We start from the raw sequence: 22,179 nt of genomic DNA on the forward strand, positions 1-22,179 counted from the left end.
AGTGTAGATAACGATTGTTTTCCTTTGGTCATTGTTTTTATTGCACATTGTACTAATTGATAGACTCGAAAATAATAGGGTTAAAAGCTCTTCTTACTAGTGCTGAATGTTTAGCAAGTGCATACTTCACTCATCTATTCATAAAAATAGACCTTTTTTGTTTGTTTTCGAGACAGGGTTTCTCTGTGTAGCCTTGACTATCCTGTACTCATTTTGTAGGCCAGGCTGGCCTCGAACTCACAAAGATCCAGCTGCCTCTGCCTCCCTAAGACCTGGGATGACAGGTGTGTGCCACCATGCCTAGCTTATTCATTAAAAAAAAAAAAAAGACTAATTAATGTACATTATTGGGGGAGATGTAGCTCAGTATTAAAATAGCTACTATGCAGAAGACCCCCGTCTTCCCTTTCCAACACTATAACAAAAGAAAAAGTCTTGGGATATAACTCAATGATAGAATACTTACCTCTCACGCACAAAATTCTCAGTTCATCCCCAGCAACAACAACAACAACACAAAATCCCCCAAACACAGTAAAGGTGATTTTTAAACTTCTATAGACCACAATTTCTAATGCATACTTCTTTTAGTTTTGTTACTATAGAGGGGGAAAAGCTTAGAGGGGGAAAACAAAAACAAACAAACAAACAAACAAAAAAAAAAACAGCCATAGCAAAGAAGCCAAACCAAAAGAGATGGTGACTACTGTTTCTAAATTGTACTTGCTATGTCAATTTCATGATATTCATGTACTGTGTGTGTGTGTGTGTGCGCGCGCGCACCACTCAGAAATGTTTGAAGGAGTAGGAAATCCTATTTTCTGGTGTCTTTTAATACTTATTTCACATTAAAATTTTATCATCAATGAACCCTTGTCAAAATTTTTATCCACTAACTTGTATTTCTACAGCTTCAGGTGGCTTTCTATTTTTACCACCCTTGATTTATGGAGAGATAGCTTGTGTTAGTGCTTTGATATGTCCCTATCGAGACAGGTCTCTAAGTATCACTTGTAGTTCCACGTACGATTTCTAATATGGTTGAGCATGCCGTTACTGTGGCTTTCTGACCTTAACATTCTTGTCTTATTTTGGATCATCTTACCTGTGTGTTGTTTTTAAGCACAATCCCAAATGTTTGATTTTACCAATACAGAGCCAGGAGCCATATGCTCAGAAAACCTTCTAGCTCAGAGAGGCAGAGAAAGCACCCAGTGGACCTTCGTACTGAGCCAGCATCTCAGAAGGAAAAAGCCTCTTCTCCATGCTGTCTTAAAAACTGCTTAAGCTGCGATGGCCTCCTTTCTACTTCCTGCGTTTCTCTCTATCCATCCTCTGGTATTTTCTTATGTTCACTCCCTGTCAACTGGTTGCTTGCTCTGCCTCATGACCTATGGTTGACTTTATTTAATACGGTTTACAGAAAGTTCTTGGATTAAATGTGTGTGCTAAGGCTGAGCTGCACCACAACTAGAAACAGGATTTTCCAGTACACAGTCTCAGGGTTCACAATGTGATCAAATATTCTGTATCATCCCCCCCCCCTTTTTTTTTTCTAAATAAAAGACTCTTTCTCTAACACCAATAAACTATATACTATCTGGTAAGACTTACATTTACAATGTCCAATCCATTAGTGTTTGGTAACCTTGGAGAAAGTACTATCTAGCCTATCTTGGTGAGTCCAAAGCTCTGTACCTAAATTACTTTCTATCAGAACTTTCATTTGTCAACCTGGAAAAATTCTTTTTCTGCCTTAAAACATATCTGTAAATCCTAAACAACTTAAATTTAACTATCTAGTCTTCAACTCCATCAGAGACCTGAGAAGGCTAAATATTACCTGAGTAAACAGGAAGTGCAGAGCAAGCAGCTTCCAAAGCTATAGAAATGACAGAGACTGCTGGCTGCCTGGACAGCCACCCAGGATTCCTCTGCAGCATTGGAGCATCCATCTCTTTGGCTGCTGGCCCAAAATACTGACAGCTTTTTTTCTGTGAAGCAGGAATTATGAAGGACTTGTATATCTTTTCCTGGCAAAATCCAGCAGTCGACTTTGTGTTTTGTTTGTCCACAGTTTGCACAGCATACTGACAGCAGTTGAGACAAAGACACCTTTTTGCCCCATGGCTAGCTTTGCCACACTTGATGCAAGCTGCATATGGCGGTTCTCTGATGCCTGTCATCTTTGAAGTAGTGTGGGGATGCTGCCAAGAACTGACATGTCTCATTGTCAAAAAGCCTTAAACTAATAAGACATCTTTAAATGCCGTATTTTGTAGATCTCTGAGGTTTTTGAGGATCACCTGTCTACTCCTAGTCTATCTGAATTGCGTGTTTCTAGCCATTTGCTATCTGTTCAAGCTAGGAAGCATATTTCAGTAATAAACTACACTACTACCTAACAAGACTGAAAGTTTGATTGACTATTAACTTGCATTTTTTTTAGTTATCCGAAACAGTTTGTAATAACAAGAGTAGAACTAAACATTACATTTTAAATAGGTACAATACCAAAATATAATCTTAATTTTATATCACTATACAAGGTCTGTATTTCCATTTCTTTTTTTCTTTTAAGTAAAAAGGAAAGATTTTAACTCTAACACAGTGAAAGTATTTACAGTAATCAAGCTAGTTCTGTTAACTTTCCACAACGTTCAGCTTGGTTGTATTTGGCAGCCTTAGGATTAAGTATTTTTGAGTTCAAAGTTCTATAAAATGTTCATGTCAGTCTCCTGCCAACTCAGCAATCTGAATGTCCTGTGCAGTTTGTCTTCCGAAGTTGACCTTTGCGTGGTGTTTGTCAGGTTAGTGGCAATTCTGTCTAGGTAGAACATAACAGTCAACCCAACAGTGTCCACTGTTGATGCAGAACTTGGCAACTGAAGAGGCACGGTTCAAGTTTTGCCTGGTGATAGCATTGGTACATCCAGGTGGACTTGTTGTTGTGGGGTCCTGTCATCTTCTTGGAGACCTAAAAGTTTACTATTAGGAACAGTAGAAAACTTAAACATTTTAATTGCCATGTTCAGCAGATCTCCAAAAGGTTTGAGTATCATAATCTATTAGGTACGTCTATCTGAGTTACACAAACCGTTCCTGGTCACCTGCTTCAGACTCACACCTGAAAACATGTATAGGGAGTTAGATGAAGCTTATTTCTAGAATTAGTTAGTCCTCTATATGACTGATAGTATCATGACAAACTTCTTATATATACATAGTAATTTTATAGAATTTGAAATAATATTTATACCTTAAGAAAAGTTTTAGAGACTCAAATGAAAGCCAAAAGATTATGAGATTAGCAACAATAGAATAGTCCTTTTTTTGTTTTGTTTTGTTTTGTTTTGTTTTCCTCTTTTCCATATAGGTGGCTCTTCTGGTATGAGACAGATTTGGGGTGTGGGTTTAGAGAAGGAGAGAGCTGTGCTCCAACCTCAAAGCCAGCTTTACTTTTCAATTGAATTGGGATCACGTTAAAGGTCATGTGCAACTTACGTCTGTAGAGGGCAGCAGAGACGGCCTGGAAGTGGGTGGTAGCACTTGGCAAACATATTCTTTTCTTGGGACATTTTCCCCTGATGATCTGTCCTTTTTCTTCAGATAGTTCACTTGTCTAGTGGTCTCCAGATTCCTTATTTAGGTATAAAAGCTAAACCCTATTCCAGCCTTAACCCTGAGGGGGGGGGGGGTCCTTTTTTGCCAGGTCATAGCTTTCCTAGGACAAAATGTTTTTTTGGTAATAGAAAAAGTATATCCTTTGAATTTAAATCACTGTAATCCTTATGAGCCTGCCTCTGCCTCCCATGTGCAGGGGTTGAAGGTTGTGAACCACCACCACCCTGTTCTGTTCTTTGTAACTCTAAAATTTAGAAAACAACCAACTTATAGAGATCCACCAGTCTCTGCTGGGATTAAAGGCATGGGCTACCATTGCCCTGCTGAAATATTTTATCTTAGCTCCAACTCACCCAATTCCTAGAGATTTAGAAACAGGTTTGAACTGTAGTAGCCCTTTAAATTTATTCAAAACATTTTAACTCTTTTAACTGTTTTTAATACCAAACAACAAAAATATTCTTTTTATTTAAGAAGTAAATTCAAAAGTTGATGTCCAAGATGGTCTGGGCCACTACAGTCTAACATTATAACATGGAATTAAGACACATGGTTTAAGAAAATACATTTTTCATTTCATTCCAGTAAGGAAAGTGTGCTTTTGGTTAAATTATCATTTGATAATCTTATTATTTTATTATTTTTATGTTTTCATGCCTGATCAAATGGAAGGCACTTACCTGAATGACCAAGCTGTCTGATGAACTATTGCCTCTCCTTATTCAGGAAGTCTCTCCTATTCAAATCTACATCTTCCTCCTTTCTGTTTAAGCTAAAAATTGTGCATGGTTTCACTTTTACAATAGAAACCATTATTGATCCAACAAACATAATGGTCCAAATGCCCTGATGAAAATCCGTTGATGTGATGATCCTTCATAACTGTTGTCCTGATCGTCTGTCGTTCCATAAATGTTCATTTTCAGCTTGAAGGTTTTCCAGTCTGCCCTTAGACCACCACGTCTTTATCCATTTTGATGGAATCTATAGTCTTCCATCACATGTGGAAATACAGATAATACCTCTTCTCCAAAGTAACACATTCCAGGTTCCATTCTGATGTTAAAACACCTTTAAATTATACAGGTTGATCTAATTCAGTAGTGTTTTCTTACAATCCAGTCTCAGCTAATCTTATTCCCCCTTTCTGTTATGTCAACATACAGTTAGATCTTAGAATCCACACATAAACTAGACACTTAGGCACTTGCGTTCCATACCCAGCTACTTGATAGTGAGCAGGCCTTCATACCAGAGAGCCAGGCTTCAGTGGGATGTCTGTCTTGATCCTTAATTTCATTAAGTACCATATGTTCACAATTAAGCATTTCCTGTTTCTTAGTTCCTCTTTCTCTCTCTTAAGCCTTTGTACCATCAAAGCTAATTTTTCTTGTTTTAGAGCTATTTTTTTCAACCTTTTTTGAGAGGAAAATTTTAAAATTGCAGTTGAAAGTAGGAAGGGATTTACTTTCATAGTCACAGTTGCAATAAGTACTGCTATGGCTTTTGCAAGTAACGTTTCAACTCCTACTCTTGGTCTTAATGGATCTGAAATGGAGTTTCCCAATTTAAAAAAAATTACTTATTTATTATTTATAAAATGTTCTGGCTGCATGTACACCTGTACGCCAGAAGAGGCATCAGATCTCATTATAGATGGTTGTGAGCCACCATGTGGTTGCTGGGAATTGAACTCAGGGCCTCTGGAAGAGCAGCAGGTGGTGCTCTTGAACCTCTGAGCCATCGCTCCAGCCCAAGTTTCCCAATTTTTAATGCAGGAAAAGTCCATATATATAATTAAAATTGTCTTTTGGCATGGCTTACTGTGATTTGATGACAATTCACTGTCTTGGAGGCCCCTGTGTTATCGTTCTGTGTTCTGGGCAAGAGGCTCCCGCTACTTCAAGGTTTCCCAAGTCCATTTGGGCGTCCAGACAAACTGATGCTTCCTCTAGAGATGATCCTAAACCAATATCTTGTCTGGGGCTTTCCGTCAGATGTCTGTTGTTCTCTGCGACATTTCTGTCAAATGTCCTCTGCTTTCTGCAGTGTTGGTGAGCTTTCTTTTTCTCTGGTCAGTTTGGGTTTTCCTTCCAACCAACCCTGTTAATCACCAGATGTTAAGGTATTTTTTATTTGACTGGTTTAATTGTATCTCAGAGGCTTATTGTCTCCTCTGCTAACCTAGGCTCAGTCCTCTAAGCTTCTAGCCTTCAAACAATCTAACCTAGGCCTAGAGTGTTTTCAGCCTCTGAGACTTACTGCTGAATAAGCTCACCCTTTCTAGTTCTTTCTGGACTCTGGCTGGCTGGTTCAACTCAGCTATTCTTCCTCAAACTCCTCCCCAAGCTGACTGATTCAGTCTGGCTTCTTTGACTTTTTGCTCTGCTGGGCCTCCAGCAACCTGTTCTAATCTTCTCACTCATCATTCTCAGGCTTATTCTGTCTTTACCTGTGTCTAGTTTGTTCTCTCTTCAACCTGGCTCTGTTAAGCTATACTTGTAAAGCTGCCTCTGAATTCCATGACCTGAACTTCCACCAACTATTCTCCACTGCACTGCTCTCAACTCACTGACTCAACCAAACTGCTTGAACAGAACTTACTAGAACTCAGAGATCTCATGCCTCTGTCTCCTGAGTGCTGGGATTAATGACTTGCGCCATCACGCCTGGACTTAAACTTTTCTTTACCTGAAACTTGCTCTATACCAAGCTGCCCTTGAACTCAGAGATCTGCTTACCTCTGTCTCCTGGGATTAAAGGCTTTTCTGTATTTCAGCTGGATCACACAGACCTAGAAGGTCTTTGGATATGAACCCTTGCCAGGACAGCCATGTTCTGAATCAAAATTCCTCTATACCTGTGAATGTCCAATGTGGTTATAATACAATTATCTTCTGGTCAGCCTTAATCCTAGTGCAAGAACAGCTATATTAAGAAAGTTTGAAGGAAAATTCAATCTTTGCTGAACCTTTACATTTACTCTGCTGATGTCATTACATTTATTCATGAAACTGAAATTCTTACTTGCTGTGCTAAGGATTTATACATTGCTATTTGTGACAGTTTTATCTCCTTTTCTGTTAAAACATTTGGCTCCTGTAAGACCTTATGAAAGTAATAATCAAATTATCTCTCAAACCTAATGCCTTTTGCTCTGAAGTAATAATCTTTCCCACCATTTTGTTCAAGTATGAATGTGAAATTAAATATGACATGCTTTGCAGAATTTGCATTAGGGAGTAAACAAGCCTATAGTTAGTTACTACACTGTAGTGCTGACACTGGTCTTCTAACCTTGCAGAAAACAATATCTAGAGGGAATCTTTGGATTCTTTTAGTAAATTAAAGCATATATTGCATATCTTTGAACTACCTAAAGTTTAATTTTTAAAAGACATGATCTTAATTGTGTTGGCCTTGAATTCCATATCCTCTTCTTTCAGTTTGCTAAGAAACTGGTATTATAGGTGTGTGCCACTAGGTCTGTGTGGTGCTAAGAGCTCTCATTTATTTTCCTTTGGTGTGTAAGTCTTTTACACTTGAGAATGATTTTTAGTACAAGATTATTTTTCTTTATAAAATTTTCATGTGGAGGTTGGCAGAATGGCTCAGAGGAAAAAGGCATTTGCCGCCTAGCCTGATGACCTAAACTTAATCCCCAGGTCCTACATGGTAGAAGGTAGAAAACTGACTTTTACAAGTTGTCCTCTGACCTCCACAATATTCTGTGACATGTGAAAACATACACACATCCTCTCTCTCCCTAAACGAACAAACAGACAGACAGACAGATAAATAAAATGTTTTAAGAAATGTTCTTGGGGGCTGGAGAGATGGTTCAGTGGTTAAGAGCGCCACCTGCTCTTCCAGAGGTCCTGAGTTCAATTCCCAGCAACCACACGGTGGTTCATAACCATCTGTAATGTGATCTGATGCCTTCTTCTGGCCTATAGATGTACATGTAGGCAGAGCACTGTATACATAATAATTAATAAATAAATCTTAAAAAATAAAGTCTAAAATCAAAAGATAATTTTGGGAGCTGGAGAGATGGCTAAGAGGTTAAGGGCACTGACTGTTCTTCCAAAGGTCCTGAGTTCAATTCTCAGCAACCACATGGTGAGTTATCTATAATGTGATCTAATGCCTTCTTCTGGGGGTGTAAGTGTACATGCAGGCAGAGCACTGTATTATTATTATTATTATTATTATTATTATTATTATTATTATTATTATTATTGATAATACGTCCTTGGATGTGGTGATGTATACTTGTAACTTTAGCACTCAAGATGCTGGGGCACTGAGATTGTGAGTTTAAGGCCAGCCAATTGAAACTCAGTCTCACACAACACAAAAAAGCAAATCTTAAATTATCTATGTTTTTTATATGGAAACTACAATTTAGAAGAATAATGCTATTTTACCCAGTTCTCTTTAAAAAAGAAAAGGTTTTATTGGGGACTGGAGAAATGTCTCTATGGTACAGAGCAATTGCTGCTCTTGCAGAGGACCCAGGTTCGATTCCCAGTACCCATACAGCTACTCAGTAGCTCTGATAACTCCAATCCCAATGGATCTGAGGCCTTCTTCTGGCCTCCATGGACATTTGTAGACATACTTGCAGACAAAACATCCATACACATAAAATGAGTAAACAGAATAAAGGCATTAAAATAGCTTTATTGTTTTTAACTGTTAAGTTCACTCATTTTAAAATATGCTGTGCAGCATGTTCTGATAAACTGGCCAAGTTGTGTGAGTCGCCACCATCAAATTTCATGGGGTCCCCATTTTGTTTCTCTGGAGACTTTGAAACAGTCTTACTGCACAACCCAGACGGGTATCAAAGTTCTCATGCTCCTGGTTGCTGGGATTTCAGGCCTTCACTGTTCCACGGAGCTACCACTTATTTTAATGGTTTTACTGTCTCCAAACGATCTGTTTGCATTTGGACTTATTCTCATTGCCTAACCCACGGCTACTACTTTCTTTTCTATCTGTATGTTTGCCTTTTAGCTGTAAATTTTATGTTAAGTGAAATTTTACAATACATAATTTCGTGTCTGGCGTCTTTCATTTAGCATGGTATTGAAGTTCATCTGTGTTGTTAGATGCATCAATAACTCGTTCCCCCTCTTCCACAAGTAGTCCTCTTCATCCTGAATAAGATGCAGCCCTGAATTTTCTCAGATAATTCAAGTATATCAAAACTTTTATTTATCCCCTCTATGGCTATTAATAATTACTTTTCAGCAGACTTGTTATAAGGAAGGGACAAATATATTTAATAACCTTAAATAAAGTATTACCTTTTAAAAATATGTTATCAACATGAGTATTCCTATATGGAATATCTGATTTTTCTCCCTATTAGCATTTATTGTTACTCTCTTAGGTAGATATTATTTGAAAGGCTTATTAAAAATTAGGTTAAATTATCCTTTGTTGTATAATTTTAATTTGCTGTTTAGGTACAAAGATGTTAGAATTTTTTTAAAGATTTATTTATTTATTATGAATACAGTGCTCTGCCTGCTTGTACCCCTGCAGGCCAGAAGAGGGCCTCAGATCACATTCTAGATGATTGTGAGCCACCATGTAGTTGCTGGGAATTGAACTCAGGACCTTCAGAAGAGCAGTCAGTGCTCTTAACCACTGAGCCATCTCTCCAGCCCAATGTTAGAAATTTTTATAGAGAATTTTATGAAGCTAAATCTTTGGTTTATTGAGAACAAGGTCCCTAGTAGCTTAGGCTAGCCTCAAACTCAGCTATATAACTGAGTATAGTCCTTAATCCCTGATTCTTCTGCCCTGTACTGGAGTGTTAACTTTATAGGCATATGGGCTACGTGCCTGTCTAAAGAAGACAATGTTTTAAGAAACTGATTTCACATTGTATTTGAGTGTAAAAATAGAAGCTATTTTGCCAACTTAAAAAGTATTTGCCCTGTGCCAGGCGTGGTGGCACATGCCTTTAATCCCAGCACAGGCAGAGGCTTTGCTGTGAGTTCGAGGCCAGCCTGGTCTACAAAGCAAGTCCAAGACAGCCAAGGCTTCACAGAGAAACCCTGTCTCGAAAAACAAGCAAACAACAAAAAAACGTGTTTGTCCCATTTTGTTCTCTTGAGTAAACTTATATATATAATGAGTCCTAAAAGATTGTTCTGAAAGAGCAATTAAACTAATATTAATACTGTTTCAAAGAACACCATTTTGATTTTGGTTTATATTTAATACTTTTGTTTGTTTGTTTGTTTCTTTGAGCCAAGATACTATATAGCCCTAGATAACCTAGAATTTACTATTATTATAGACCAGGCTGCCGGAAACTCAGATCTCTCTGCCTGCCTCTGCCTATGAGCGCTGGGATTAAAGGTGTAGTAAAAGATCAGCTAGATGTAAAAATCCCAACCTGATCTGGAAAATTCTGAGGTTCTTTTTTTTTTCTTTTTTTTCCCCCTACTTTTCTTTTTGTACCATTGTAATTTCCAAAGTTCTCCTACACTTAAAAGTAGAGTTTTTAAATTCAATTTTTTACTTGACAACATTCCAGTGTATGCTATGTGAAAACAGATGAGTTGGTACAGGGTTAATCTATCTCACACTGGTGTGACTTTGAATCATTCTATAGCATTACCTATATTTATTTGGGGGTAGAAGTCTGGGAGAGGGGAGGGATATGTTTTATTTTGTGTGTGAGTGTCAGTGAGTGTGTGTGTGTATGTGTGTGTGTGTTATTTTTGTTTTGTTTTGGGGTTTTTGTTTTGTGGGGTTTTTTCCTTTTCTCTCTCTTTTTCTCTCTCTTTCGCTCTCTCTCTCTCTCTCTCTCTTTTTAGCATGGCACATTTTCAGACATTTTTCATGTGCTTAGGTGCATCCAAGCAGAAGTCCAGTTCTCTGCAGGTAGCAGATCAGGACCTACTGCCACCTTTTCACCCATACCAGCCTTTGGAGTGCATAGTAGAAGAGACTGAAGGCAAGCTGAATGAACTGGGACAAAGAATTAGTGCTATTGAAAAAGCACAGCTGAAGTCTTTGGAGTTAATTCAAGGTGAGCCCCTGAACAAGGATAAGATAGAAGAACTTAAAAAGAACAGAGAAGAACAAGTCCAGAAGAAGAAGAAAATACTGAAAGAACTTCAGAAAGTGGAAAGGCAGTTACAGATGAAAACACAGCAGCAGTTTACCAAAGAATACTTGGAAACCAAAGGTCAGAGAGACCCAGATTCTCCACACAAGCAGTGCTCTCATGGAGGAGTCTCCGTGTCAGGGGAGGAAGATGGCAGTCTCCCAGAGGATCATGATTCAGAATCGCCCCAGGTTGAAACAGTCTTATTTAAAGATCATGGTATTGATGATAAGCCACAGTCTCCTCCATCGGCAGAACAAATTGACTTTATGCCACTCCAGCCACTATCATCTCCACAATGTAACTTTTCCAGTGACTTAGGTTCTAATGGAACAAATTCTCTTGTGCTTCAGAAAGTATCAGGTAACCAGCAGATTGTAGGACAGCCTCAGATTGCGATTGCTGGACATGAGCAGGGGCTGTTAGTTCACGAGCCAGATGGACTCATGGTTGCAACTCCAGCCCAGACGCTTACCGACACTCTTGATGACCTGATAGCAGGTGGGTTAAGAAATATATCTAAAGTACTTTGTCTTTAATCTGTGTGCTCAGCTTCTTCAAATGCCCCATCAAAAACACAAGACTTCGCTCTTCTCTGTTATAGAATTGTCTTGTAAAATTACTCGGATTCCTTAAGAATTTTGGAATTGAATTTAAGTAAGCCCAATGGTAGTAATACATTAAAGGGGTTTCCTCTTTCTACTTCTAAAAAAAAAAAAAAAAACACATTTCAAAGACAAATAAAGTTATCATAATCCTTTAGAAATTTGCTATCAAAGTCACTCTGTTACTCCCAGGTAGGAACACTCAGTAGAATCTCTTGTAGGGTTTAGAAGTGTGCAGGTAAGGCCACCCATCGCATTTCCTTGCCTGTAAATTTCATGTTTGGACATCAGAATTCTAAATGACATTGCTCTTTGATATTAGACCAATTTAGCTATCTCTAAATAAATGGGGAAAACTGAACAGTCCATGGCATAGAGTTTGTGTTCAGAAAATTAAAGTACATTTGAACTATTGTACTTGATGTTTGGAGATTGGAATTTTTGTGTTAACTTTTGATGAACGAGCATATAGACACACTTGAGAGTGTGCGTGCACACATGCACATTCGCGCATACACACGAAAAGAAAAGTAACTGATAATCTTAAAGTGTATGATTTTGTTTATTGTTGTGTGGAAAATTACAACTAGATATGAAATGAGGTGCACAAGTTTACTTTCCCTTTCATTGTCCTTGCAGCAGTGGGAAAACAGTGCAATTAATCATTTACCTTCCTAAAGATGGCTGGTGAAATGTATCACCTCCATGAGAGCCCAGTTCAGAATTGCAGCCAGAATGGCTGTTGACAGTGGATGAAGACCGAGAACTAAGATGTAGCTGGAGTGATATTCAAAGGCAGGCCAGTCCTCTGTCTCTTGATTGCAACATTTTTTCCTTATTGTTGTCTGTTTCCTCTTGTCATATTCTCCTTCCCCTTCCCACCCCCAATTATACTGTCCCAGTTTCCTGTCTTCTTTTGTGAGCCTTTAGTCTTCCTAATCTTTACTGAATCTTTAAAAGTGTGGAATAAGATTAAATCAGGAATTTTATTGGGTGTATGTGTTACTCCATTGCTTGTAGATGTAACTTTGCCATTGTGGCTCCTCTGCCATTTAATAGCACAGTGAAGAAGAGAAATGTCTACTTTTCTTAAAATTCAAATGCTGGGGATATTTTAAGGAGTTATTCTTTAATCTAAATTTTTATATCTTTTGGTCAAGTTTACTTTAACAGAAACAGCTCTAATGAAAACTTGTAGTTAACTTTATGCTAATTTTTACAGATGGTTCTTGAAACTGTTTATTTCACTGAATTGTTCTTAAATGGAAAACATCTTTTACAGAGTTCATGTGACTTAAAAATTACCTTACAAAACATCTTTTAGTGTTATATGTTAATTGATCATAAAACTTAATATATTTTGGACTTAGACATTAAGTGCTCATTACATTCTAAATAAGTTTTAACTTTTAAATTGATAAATAAAAGTTATATTTTATAAAATTTATCTGTTTTGAAATACCTGGTGATAATTGTATCCTCTGTTCAAGATATCTACTTGAAATTATTTTTTTCCCAAGCCTAATTTTCTTAATTAATGGCGACAAAAATTACACAAGGTTAATAACTAACTCTATAGTTGTAAAACATTCGAGCATATCAGTAGGGTTATGGAGCAAGCCATAGACAATTAATTCTATTTAAATTTATTCTCATTAGTGAAAAAGAAAATAGTATGTATCTTAAAGTTTCACTAGGGAGAATGCAAATATATATTTCTCTCCATAGAGAATATAAATTTCCCTCTTTAACATTTTTTTCATTTTTGCTGTTCTACTCAATATTTTCATGATAATTAATTAATTGTTTATATAAATACCTTACTAATGTCAGAATGTATTAATTTACTCAGCTTGTAGCATGTAATCTTAGCTATGTTAAATTCTATACAGCCCTAATCTTGATTAGGAACATGGTATACCAAACCTCTCTCTTCTAAAAACATGAGGCTTTTATCTGTTTTCACAATAGCAAGTGATCTCAAAAGTTAAAATGTTTATCAAATCAATATGAAATTGCACATACTATGTACATGGAAGCAGTTATTAGAACTTTTATTTATAATTTTATATTTGTATTTTGTCAGTTTCTTTAGTTTTAATAATAATTTATATATTTTCTTGAATTTTTCAAAAATCTCTTCTTGGTTAGGCCTATTGGCCTATTGGCCTGTAGGCATGTGTAAGCCTGCACTTGGGAAGCAGGTGCAGGAGGGTCAGAGCCCAGAGTGGTCCACAGTACACACCAAGTTCAGGGCTAGTCTGCGCTGTGTTGTGTCAAGTGAGCAAAAAGGAAAGGAAGGAAAATATACTTAGATTAGAAACAAGTTTTTTTAAAAAAGCGCCTAGAAATTCAGAGCAGTTCAAAAATTCAAAATAGTTTTGACTGTTGAGCAGTTGTAGAAAGCATTTAAACATTTTATCAATATATAGAGGGGGTTGGTTAAAAATCAGTATCAGCTTATCACCTGTGGAACACTAACAGTGTCCCAAACTTTGTGGTAGCTGCTTTATTTCAACCTTCTCCGGCTGTTTACAGTCATCCCCTAAAATACCTCCAGTTCCACTGGAAACTAAAACTTAGAGAAGGGAAGTTGAGAATATCTTTTCCTGTATGTTTCCCAGACTCAGGAATTCCTTCTCAGCTTTTAAAGATAAATCTACTATATTCATTTGCTCTGTTAGGGGAATGATACGGGGAGCTGCTAGGTAACTCAGCCATATTTAAGAGCCTTAAGTTGAAGGGGGACGGTGGGAGTGGGGGTGGCGGTGCACTACAGGCCTTAAGTTTGGAAATTCTCGAAGTGGAAGGAGTCAGAGCCCTGAGTTCCAGGCCAAGCAGAGCTACATAGTGAGACCCTGTCTGTTTAAAAAGAAGAAGAAGAACCTTAGTTATCATATTATGCATCTGATTTAAATAAAAGTATTACATTTATCTTAAAAATAGTATCATTTCTTATACCTCTAAGTCCTATTAGATAATAGTTGCTCTTATTTCCATATTAAGATTTGATATGTAAGTGAGTTTTGTGTCTAATACAGCATTACTGTTGGTACTTTGATGTACTGGTTTAAATTATAGTTTTAATGTATTTAAGTGACACTGCAATGATCATTGTTAAGTTTAAAAATAAAAAATTAGGGCTGAATAGATGCCTCAGAGATTAAGAGCATGTGCTGTCCTTCCAGAGGACCCAAGTTCAGCTCCTAGCATCCATAATCACCAGTAGAACTTGGCACGGTGGCCTTTAATTCTAGCATTCAGGACACAGAAGCAGATGGCTCTGTGAGTTTAAGGCCAACCCTGTCTATATAAAGAGTTCCAGGCCAGCCAGAGCTACATAGTATGACCCTGTCTCTCACATATGCACACACAAAGATCAAGCAATCCAGTTTCATGGGATCAGAATTCTAGCTATGGGTACCCCAACATACCTGTGACACAAACATATACAACATACATACAGTAATTAAAAAAATTTTTTAAGAATTAGGAAATCCTCTTAAATCATATTTTTATAATTACTTCTAATGTTAATATTTTATTATTAGGCTTTAATTTTTGTTTTGTTTTTCAAGACAGGGTTTCTCTGTGTAAACCTGGCTGTCCTGGAACTTGCCCTATAGACCAGGCTGGCCTCCCCCACAGAGGCAGAGGCAGGTAGATCTCTTGAGGTCTGCCTGCTTGAGTGCTAGGATTAAAAGTGTGTGCTGCCACTACCTGGGTTAGGCTTTAATTTAAATGAAAGTATTTTATCATTACTATGACATATACTAGATCATAGTAGTAGATTTCTGCTGTTTTGTCACAAATGTTAGGGAAGCCCTCTGTGTTCTCAGCCCAGCCCAGTTTGTTTTTTATGATTTTGGGATAGGATCTCACTCGGTTGCTTAGTGTCCTTGCATTCACCCTGTAGCCCGCAGGCCTTGAACTTGTGCTCCTCCTGCCTTGGCCTTTGGAGCAGCTGGGTTATAAACTTGTACCACCAGGCCTGGAACTTTGGTTTTTTTTGAGACAGGATCTCACGGAATCCAGGCTAGCTTTAAACTCCTTAATACTCCATCTCCCAAGTACTATAATTTACAAGTGAGGAGCGCCATATCCACTAAGTGATTAAAACCTTACAACATATTTTGTCTATCTAGTAGCAATAAAATTTTTATGTTAAGATTTGATATTATTCCATACTATAGATAAAATTCTGCTTGGTTTCATAAAAAGTCAGGCTAAAATATTATACTTGGTTCTATTGCCCTACTTTTGAACAGTGTAAATTTTTTATTTGAATTGTATATTGATTTTTTGTTGTAGTTGTCCGCTCATTTTAAGAGACATTTTGTTCAGAGATAGGAAATGTTTTAAAATTTATGAAAATGTCATGGTTTTAAAGTAAATGTTTTTATAATACAACCTTTATAACTTTTCATTTGTAATTAATCCTATTAAAGTCACTTTCCATGGAATGGTTCTGATTGTCATTATTGCAGAGGAAATATCTTAGGATAATGTAGCATAAAAATGTACAAAACACAATACCATGTTTTGGGTAATAGAGCTGTTAAGTACACAGGAAGTGTGTGGGGTTTTTTTGTTTTGTTCTTTTTTAAGTAAGTTCTGTAAAGGAGTCTTTCATAGCATCACATTATAGCATTCTACTCTAGTCAAATACTTTTAAAAAATTAAGTACCTTGCTTTTCAAAAACACTAAGAAAAGATGACACAAACTAATAGAGATAGAATTATTTTCTAAGGTATATGTTAATAATTGTAAGGCCTACCACTGTAAACCCATCAGTGAGGTGTTACATGTCAATATAGCATGTTCGGCGCAGTGGGGAGAGGAGGTGTTGGTTTTTAGAGCTGTCTTCTAAACATATTAGATATTTTGAGATGTGACAACATTATCTGCTGCTTTCATTGAACGACAACAAGTTTTAAAGATTTAATAATCATTCCTATTTATAGCTGGATACTTAGGAATTATTTTTGTGGTGAATAAAATTGTCGGAATTTATATTGCCAAAATGATCTTATATGTTGGTGGGGAGAAGAGGGGATGGTTCATGAAGAAGTGAATCCAGGCACCTTAAATTTTGCTGAATTATTTTAACTACTAAGTTAGACTGGGAGTGGCACATACCAGGAATCCCAATACTGGAAGGTGGAAGCCGGAGGAGAGGATCAGGAGTTCAGGGCCAGTTTTACCTTCACATCAAGTTGGAGGCCAGCCTGCACTACACAAGACTCTATCTTAAAAAGTATTAAAATAAGAAAAAAAAACCTAGCAAATTTTAAAATAAGTTTATAAGTTTATTGCCATCATGGAAGCTTAATTTTTTCTATACTATTGGTTATATTTTTTCTGAGTTTTTTCTTTCTTGAACAGTAATATTTTTGTTTTTGTTTTGATTCACTGAATAATACAGAAAATATTTTAAAATGTCTCATTTTACATTTATTGAGCACTTACCTTGTGCCAGGCACTGCTAGGTCCTTTAAATACATTCTCTCACAGACTACTAATGTCTTTTAAAGATTATTCCCACTTTACCCTTGGTAAGCCAAAACTCCATCCTCTATGAAACAAAACAGACATAAAATACAATTTTCAACTTTCTGTTTTCAGATAGCACATTTTGGATTTGTTGTTGTTTTTCTGAGACCAAGGTCTCATGAACCCCAAACTGGCCTTGAATTTGCTGTGCAGCTCGGGATGACTTTGAACTCCTAGCCTTCTCCCTACCTCCACCTCTCAAGTACTAGATTCATAGATGTGTATCACCATTCAAAACCGTAAACTCCTAATTTTGAGGTCTCAAATATAAATTTCTAATATTCATTTTAAAAATAGTTTGACCTTCAGAAATTGGTTTTACCTAACTTTAAAAGTACATACTAACTGGGTATGGTGTTGGACACCTTTAATCTCAGCAGGCATGGTTGAGCTTGAGGGCAGCTTGGTCTACAAAGAGAGTTCCAGGAAAGCCAGGGCTACATAGTGAGACCCTGACTCCAAAAGTAAAAAAATAAATGCTGAATTTTAAAAACACATTTCTTGCTGTTCGTTTATGTGGGAACTTATCTAATTTTTGCCCCAGCCCTTTTTGTTACTTACAGAATATTTTTGTCTAATGTTTGCAGACTAAATTGTTTGTTTGTTTTTGGAGGGGTGGCCCACTATGGCCTTAAACTTCTAATCCTCTTATCTCAGAGTTCTCAATCCTAAGATTACAAATATGGATCATCATATCTGGCTAAAAACTCTTAAATTACAGGATCATACCCTGTTGGTATTGCAAAATGCCATCATTTATTATATGTCCACTAACAACAGCCCCAAGCTCAGTTGCACTTCCTCAAAACTTTTCAAGGCAGGCACTATTCTCATCCTCATTATACATATAAATTGAGGCTCAAATAATTTAATTAAATTGCATGAGTTCAAAAAGTCACTCAACATAGGTTCTTCTGACTCCAATACTTGTGATTTCACTATAGAATGTTATTCATCAACATTTCTGTTTTACATGTTTTTCTATGTACAAACAATATTATTAATTTAAGTGGAATTTAGTAATATAAATATTATTTTTCAGCTGTGAGTACCAGAGTGCCTGTTGGTTCAAACAATCCCTCTCAGACCACAGAATGCCCTACACCTGAGCCCTGTTCTCAGACTCAAAGCAGTATGGTTACCCCGTCTGTACCCCCTGTGTATCCTTCGGTTGACATTGATGCACACGTGAGTAGATTCTAAGCAAATTCATTTCACATGTTTTAATTTATTTTGAAAGGGGAAATTACCATTGTACATTTATGAGGGAATGGAATATTATTCATTGAGAAGTTATGTGTAAACTAATAATTTTTTTTCTCCTCTTAGACTGAAAGCAATCATGACACAGCTTTAACACTGGCCTGTGCCGGTGGTCATGAAGAACTTGTATCTGTTCTTATTGCACGAGATGCTAAAATCGAGCATAGAGACAAAAAAGGTAGGAACTATTACTCAAAAATAAAATGTTAAGTATTTACATCTCCCAAAATTGTAGAATTTTCACTATAGTTTATATGTATATTCATATGTTATATATATATGAATAATGAAGGTTTTTCTAGACAGGGTTACTGTGTAACTGTCTTGGTACATACTCTGTAGACCAGACTAGCCTCCAACTGAGAGATCCACCTGCCTCTGCATCCCAAATGCTGGGATTAAAGGCTTGAGCCACCACTACCTGGCTCTTATTGTCTTAGTGGTAAAATAAAGAGGCAGTCTCCAGGCTCATTCATCCAAGGAACTAAATAATTCTCTACAATTTAGAAGGTAAAATAAATTATTTATGGAAGGTGATAGAGTAGCAAGGCTGTGCTCTTGCCTTGCATGCTTTAAGTGCTAGTCTCAAAAAACAAATTGTGAACAGGGCATGGTGATGCGTGCCTGTAATCCATTTGCGGGAGGGGAGAAGACAGGGGCAGAGGCAGGCAATGGCTGTGAGTTCCAGGCCAGCCTGGTATACAAAACAAGTCTAGGACAGCCAAGGCTACGCAGAGAAACCCTGTCTCAAAAAAACAAAACAAAGCACATTGTGGGCTGTCTTTCCCTAATCTTGATGTGCTTTGTGAGCATAAATTCTAATGGCTTTTGCTGATTTAGCAGCATTTCCTTTTGCCAGGTGTCTGTGTGTTTTCATTCACAAATTAGAATTTAGAACAGTTTGATGCTAAATTGTCAGTATCGGCCCTGAAATCTTTTAAATTAAAACAAAAGTGGATTGAAAACAATGATATTAAAGTAAACTTAAAAACCCACACATTTGTTAAAATTTTTTTTTATTTTCTAATTTAGGTTTTACCCCATTGATCCTGGCGGCAACAGCAGGGCATGTTGGAGTTGTTGAAATCCTTTTGGATAAAGGTGGAGATATAGAGGCACAGTCTGAGCGAACTAAAGACACTCCACTTTCTTTGGCATGTTCTGGTGGACGCCAGGAGGTTTGTTAATACTAACTTTCTTTTGCAAATGTTTTGCTTATATTTTTACATATGTATTTGCTTAGTACTTATTAGAGATTTTTTTCTTTAAAAATAAGTATGTTTGTGTACATATGCACATGCATGTGTATACCTATAGAGCCCAAAGATTTTAGATCCTAAAGCTGAAGTTATAGATGGCTGTGAGCGTCTTGATTTGGGTGCTAGGAATGACTGAACCTGAGTCTCCTGACAGTGCAGTAGGTTCTCTTAACTGCTGAGCTGTGGCTTTCAACTTTCCTACTAAGGCTTCCACCCTTTAATACAGTTCCTATTGTTGTGGTGACCCCAACCATAAAATTATTTTCCTTGCTACTTCCTAAATATAATTTTGCTACTGTTATGAATCATAACGTAAATATCTGACATTGCAGGAGATCTGCTATTCAACCCCCAAAGGGGTCATGACCCACAGCGTGGGAACCACGGCCACAGACTTTCTGAAGATTGAAATACGTTTATTAAGTATAATGGGGAAAGCACATACCTTTTAAAGGAATGGTTTTACTCATAAAGACAAATAACAGTTGTCTTTATGTCTACATTTATTCGCCTTGAGTTGAGTGCAATTCTAACATGTAAAAATGCAAACCCATTGCTTATTAATTAACAGATGGAAAGTGTCTTGTTTTAATATAACTAGGATTTCTTTTCTCTGCCTGGCCATGGGTTTTTTAGGACAAGGTCTCTCATTAAGCACAGGCTGGCCTTCAACTTATTATAGGCCAACTTTGAATTCCTCATCTTCCCTCTTTCACCTTCAAACACCAGAATTACAGTTGGGAGCCCATGCACAGAGCACAACACTCTGAATTTCTTTGTTTGAGTTGAGGTCTCTTAGGTAGCTGAGGGTGGCCTTGAAGTTGAGCCAATCCTTCTCACTCACCCTCCAGAGAGCCAGGATTATAAGCATGAGCTGCCATGCAGGCTCACAGTTTTCAATCTCTTAATATGAAATTCAGCAGAATATGGTGGTGCAGTCCCGTCTCTCCCCCCCACCCCCACCCCCAACAGGGTTTCCTTGGCTGTCCTGGGCTCACTTTGTATACCAGATCACAGAGATTTGCCTGCCTCTGTTTCCTTGAGTGCTGGGATTGCTGGCATACACTACCACGCCTGCGTGGTGGTGCATATTTATAATCCTAGTATTTAGGAGACTGAGGCAAGAGAATTGTTGCCTACCTTGGCTACATTACAAGACTGTCTCAAAAATAAATATGACCAAAATGAAATAAAATAAGGAATCCATTTATCTAGTGCTAATATTTTAATATTTAAAGCCTAATAAATTAAAATATATTTAACATGTCAGCTATTCAGACAAGAAAATTAAGGTCCTATATATTTGTGTTTCCTTTAATTTGAGCACTAGTGTAAACTTGGTTTCTCTGCTCATATTTTACTTTGTAGGTGGTAGATTTGCTGCTGGCCCGAGGAGCCAATAAAGAACATAGGAATGTGTCTGATTATACACCACTGAGCCTGGCTGCATCTGGAGGATACGTGAATATTATTAAGATTTTGCTTAATGCTGGAGCAGAAATTAATTCAAGGTATTTTATTTTATTTCATCATTCATGATTGCTGAGTTTTTAAGTGTCTTCTTAAGTAGGAACTATGTTTTAAATTATGAAATTTTTAGCCGGGCGTGGTGGCGCATGCCTTTAATCCCAGCACTCGGGAGGCAGAGGCAGGCGGATTGCTGTGAGTTCGAGGCCAGCCTGGTCTACAAAGTGAGTCCAGGATGGCCAAGGCTACACAGAGAAACCCTGTCTCGAAAAACCAAAAAAAAAAAAAAAAAAATGAAATTTTTGACTTTGCTGATTTAGACAGACCTGTTTATCTATGTTAGAAATCTTTCTTTACTGACATTTTCATCTGTCGTGCTTTTTTAGAAAACAAGTTAACATACTAATTTTTCTGAGCACATTTCTTCCTTAGGACTGGGAGTAAACTAGGTATTTCTCCACTGATGTTGGCTGCAATGAATGGACATGTTCCTGCAGTGAAGTTGCTGCTTGATATGGGTTCAGACATTAATGCACAAATAGAGACCAACCGGAACACAGCTCTCACCTTGGCCTGTTTCCAGGGCCGAGCAGAAGTAGTCAGTTTGCTTTTGGACCGCAAAGCCAATGTTGAACATAGGGCAAAGGTAAGAGTTTTATGATTTGTCAACTTTTTCATTTTTAGTTCTATAGAAACAAATAGGGCATCCCCAGTGGAGGTTTAGGGAATTAAACAGTTAATTTTAAAAATGTCCTTCAGTGAGACATTTTTACCATTGGTAAAAACCCTAAACAAAAAAAGTTCATAGATTATAAAATTTGGACAACTAAAGTCTTGTTGAACATGACAAATTCTGAGAGATTTGTGACTATGGAATTTAGAAAAAGCAGTTAGTACATCAGTACTTTGAATTTGTTTACCTTGAAATACTAGAAAGCTTTTTAAATGAGACAGCGGAAACCGTAAGTCATTTAAGACTGAAAAATATGAATGGAAGTTTCATCTGTCCCTCAACTCTAACAGCTGCTTGTTTGTTTGAGACATGTCTCTTCATGTACTTATCTTAGAACTTAATCTCTTTGTAGATAAAGCTAGCCTCAACCTCTTCAGTGCTGGTATTAAAGGCATGCCCACCACTCCTAGCCTTTTAATTTTCAAAATATATATATATATATGTATGGATGGATGTCTGTCTGCATGTATGTGTGTGTACCATGTGCACGTCTGGTGACTGCAGAGGCTTCTTTTTAAATAGTTTGTATTACATTCGTT

General features: G+C 37.2%; 1 protein-coding gene across 9 annotated transcripts in view; it reads left to right on the plus strand.

Moving 5' to 3' along the window:
• Positions 1-22,179, plus strand: part of Ankhd1 (ankyrin repeat and KH domain containing 1) — a 111,906-nt gene that overhangs the window by 55,275 nt on the left and 34,452 nt on the right. For 6 of the 9 annotated variants that reach the window (XM_051163284.1, XM_051163287.1, XM_051163286.1 and 3 more), the window contains exons 15-20: positions 10,502-11,260; positions 17,961-18,106; positions 18,248-18,359; positions 19,214-19,359; positions 20,809-20,951; positions 21,340-21,553. In XM_051163284.1, coding sequence (XP_051019241.1) covers positions 10,502-11,260; positions 17,961-18,106; positions 18,248-18,359; positions 19,214-19,359; positions 20,809-20,951; positions 21,340-21,553 — 1,520 coding nt within the window. Of the gene's footprint in view, positions 1-10,501; positions 11,261-12,003; positions 12,371-17,960; positions 18,107-18,247; positions 18,360-19,213; positions 19,360-20,808; positions 20,952-21,339; positions 21,554-22,179 lie in introns of those variants that run through there. The other 3 variants (XM_051163290.1, XM_051163291.1, XM_051163292.1) reach the window with 2 other exon arrangements.

The sequence above is a fragment of the Acomys russatus genome, chromosome 20, assembly GCF_903995435.1.
Source record: "Acomys russatus chromosome 20, mAcoRus1.1, whole genome shotgun sequence".
Lineage (NCBI taxonomy): Eukaryota > Metazoa > Chordata > Mammalia > Rodentia > Muridae > Acomys > Acomys russatus.